The 2,492-nt window shown below is 51.6% G+C and overlaps 1 protein-coding gene across 1 annotated transcript in view; it reads left to right on the top strand.

The window, feature by feature from the left end:
• Positions 1 to 1,961: 1,961 nt before the first annotated feature.
• OPN3 (opsin 3) overlaps positions 1,962 to 2,492 on the top strand; it is a 55,396-nt gene continuing 54,865 nt past the window's right edge. Inside the window, exon 1 of the mRNA XM_019527651.1 lies at positions 1,962 to 2,286. Coding sequence (XP_019383196.1) covers positions 1,968 to 2,286 — 319 coding nt within the window. The 5' untranslated portion in view covers positions 1,962 to 1,967. The remainder of the gene's footprint in view (positions 2,287 to 2,492) is intronic.

Raw genomic sequence — 2,492 nt, forward strand, 5'->3', positions numbered from 1 at the left:
TGTGATACTTTTTGAAGCAGGAGTCTCCCTGCTTTACAGCAGGAGATTGCCCACTCTCTCCATCTGCCCCAGGCAGGCACTCCTAAGGCTTCAAGGACTGGATCCTGCATGCCCCAGAAATGCTCCCATAGGAGATTCCCCATACATGTGAATCATGCCGCTGTGCCCCAGGCTGGAGCACATACCTGAAACCAGGGGTTCCCAAATATCCAGAGGTGCCCCTCAAATCAGTGCATGGCAACACCACACCCATACCCAGGGAATCCCTTGCTGGGGAATTGCCAGGGCATAACTCTTCTAATAGCATATACTGGCAGTAATAGGCAAACTCCAGCCCTCACCCCCGCAAAAAAGCCTAAAACACCTTTAAGTAATAAAGGACTTATTTTCTGGACCAAACAGGAAATTTGGCTGGAGTTTCAACTGTAGCTTTTCATGGAGCCAAACTTGTGGACTCAAAAAGGCAAGCCAGAAGAAGTATTTCTGGAGCTCAGTTAGGATTCCCTGAATCCTAGGGGCTTGGGTGGCCATGCAGTCACTGTGACTCCTGTCCAGCAAAGTTCAAAAAAGTGTTATCACCACCACAGGGATATGAGCATTGTAGAACTGTTGCTTTCTGTTAATACAAGTAAGTCAAATACTGTATGGATGAAAGTGCCAGAAGAGAGTTGGTTCAGAGAGTTGGTTCTGTCCAAGGTCATGGTTTAATTTACTGGCAGGAGTTTAATGTTCTGTCAACAGATTCCACAAGAGAGCATGAAGGACGTAAGGCAAGTAGTTCTCGATGTTTTTAGACTTGACGGCCCCCACATCGGACTCATGGCCTCCCTTGGATAATGCCAGCTTTTACTTGTCACTCATTTTTTGAGTGCAGAAAAATACCTGAGAGATTTTCTGTTGCAAAGAACTCAGAAAAACCCCAACAGGCACAAGTGTTTGTGACTCTATGGATTCCTGTTTGAAATCTCCTGGGTTATCTGGTGAATCTGGTGAATCATCTGGTGCAACCCACCCTACCCCCAACAGCAAAGGAAGGGAGCCGATGCAAATGTCCCTTTGTTGGTGAGCAGGAAGTGGGAGGCATTTGGGTCCTTGATAGGTGCTGGTGGTCTGGGGGAAGCTAGGGTAGAATTGCACCTTATAGACTAACCAAGGTAGAGATGGGTAGATAGCTAGACAGACAGACAGACAGATATACACAGATAGATATACAAAGATAGTATACTTTGGTGCTATACTATATGCATATATATAAAACCCACATCCCCCTGGATTGCCCTTTCACCAGCCCAGAGCCCCTCCTTCTATAGATATATACACACAAACACACAATACACACACAGCTACTTTGCTGCTATGCTACATCTATCGATCTAGCTATCTACTTTGGTGCTTTCTCTATTCTTAAGAAAGCATGTGAAAGATAGGAAGGCGGCCATATCTATCTACCTACCTACCTACCTACTTGGGTGCTATATCAATCTATCTGTTTGGACAGACAGAGATTTATCCATCTATCAAGACAGATACATAGATAGATCAATATTTATCAATCCATCTATCTAGACAGATATCGATCTCTATCTAACTCATGCTTTCTTGAGTGTGTGCGCGTGTATAAAGATAGACAGGCACAGCACATGCTCATATTTAATCTACTTTGGTGCTAAAGATACCTGTCTATCTATCTCCCTAGTTAGACGCTACGTGGATGGATAGATCGATCGATGGGTAGATATGTATCTCTGTGTGTCTAACTCTATCTCTACATAGGTAGATACAGACTGTGTACCTCCAGCTACAGCCATGCAGATAAGTAGGTGGAGATGGAGCTAGCCGTCTAGGGCTAGGTCTGGCTCTCCCTACCTGTGCGTAGGCAGGGAGCTGTGGGCGCGCCGTGCCTGTCCGGGGCGGGGCTGGCTGGCGGGCGGGCCGGCTGGCTGGCGGGATGTGAGCAGCGCGGAGCGATGCACCCGGGCAACAGCAGCGGCCCCGGGGGTGGCGCGGGGCAGGCCCTGTTCAGCCCGGGCACGTACGAACTGCTGGCGCTGCTGGTGGCCGCCATGGGGGCGCTGGGCGCGGGCAGCAACCTGCTGGTGCTGGTGTTGTACTGGCGCTTCCCGCGGCTCCGCACGCCCACCCACCTGCTCCTGCTCAACATCAGCCTCGGCCACCTGCTCGCCTCCGTCTGCGGCCTCAGCCTCACGCTCACCGCCTGCCTGCGCAGCCACTGGGTCTGGGACGCCGCCGGCTGCCTCTGGGATGGCTTCAGCAGCAGCCTCTTCGGTGAGTCGCGGCCGGCCCCCCAGCCGCCGTGTGAGGCCCCTGCGGGGCGGGGCGGGGCGGGGCGCGCTCTCCTCAGCGCCCAAGGGAGCTGGGACATGGGCCGGGGCCGGGGCCGGGGAGCTGCTCTGTCCGTATGTTAGTATCCGTAGCTATAGCTTTTCATGTAGTATCAAAGTAGGCAGATATATATACCCCCCCGCACACTT

This window comes from Gavialis gangeticus, unplaced genomic scaffold, assembly GCF_001723915.1.
Source record: "Gavialis gangeticus isolate Ggan-Ray unplaced genomic scaffold, GavGan_comp1, whole genome shotgun sequence".
Taxonomy (NCBI): Eukaryota; Metazoa; Chordata; order Crocodylia; family Gavialidae; genus Gavialis; species Gavialis gangeticus.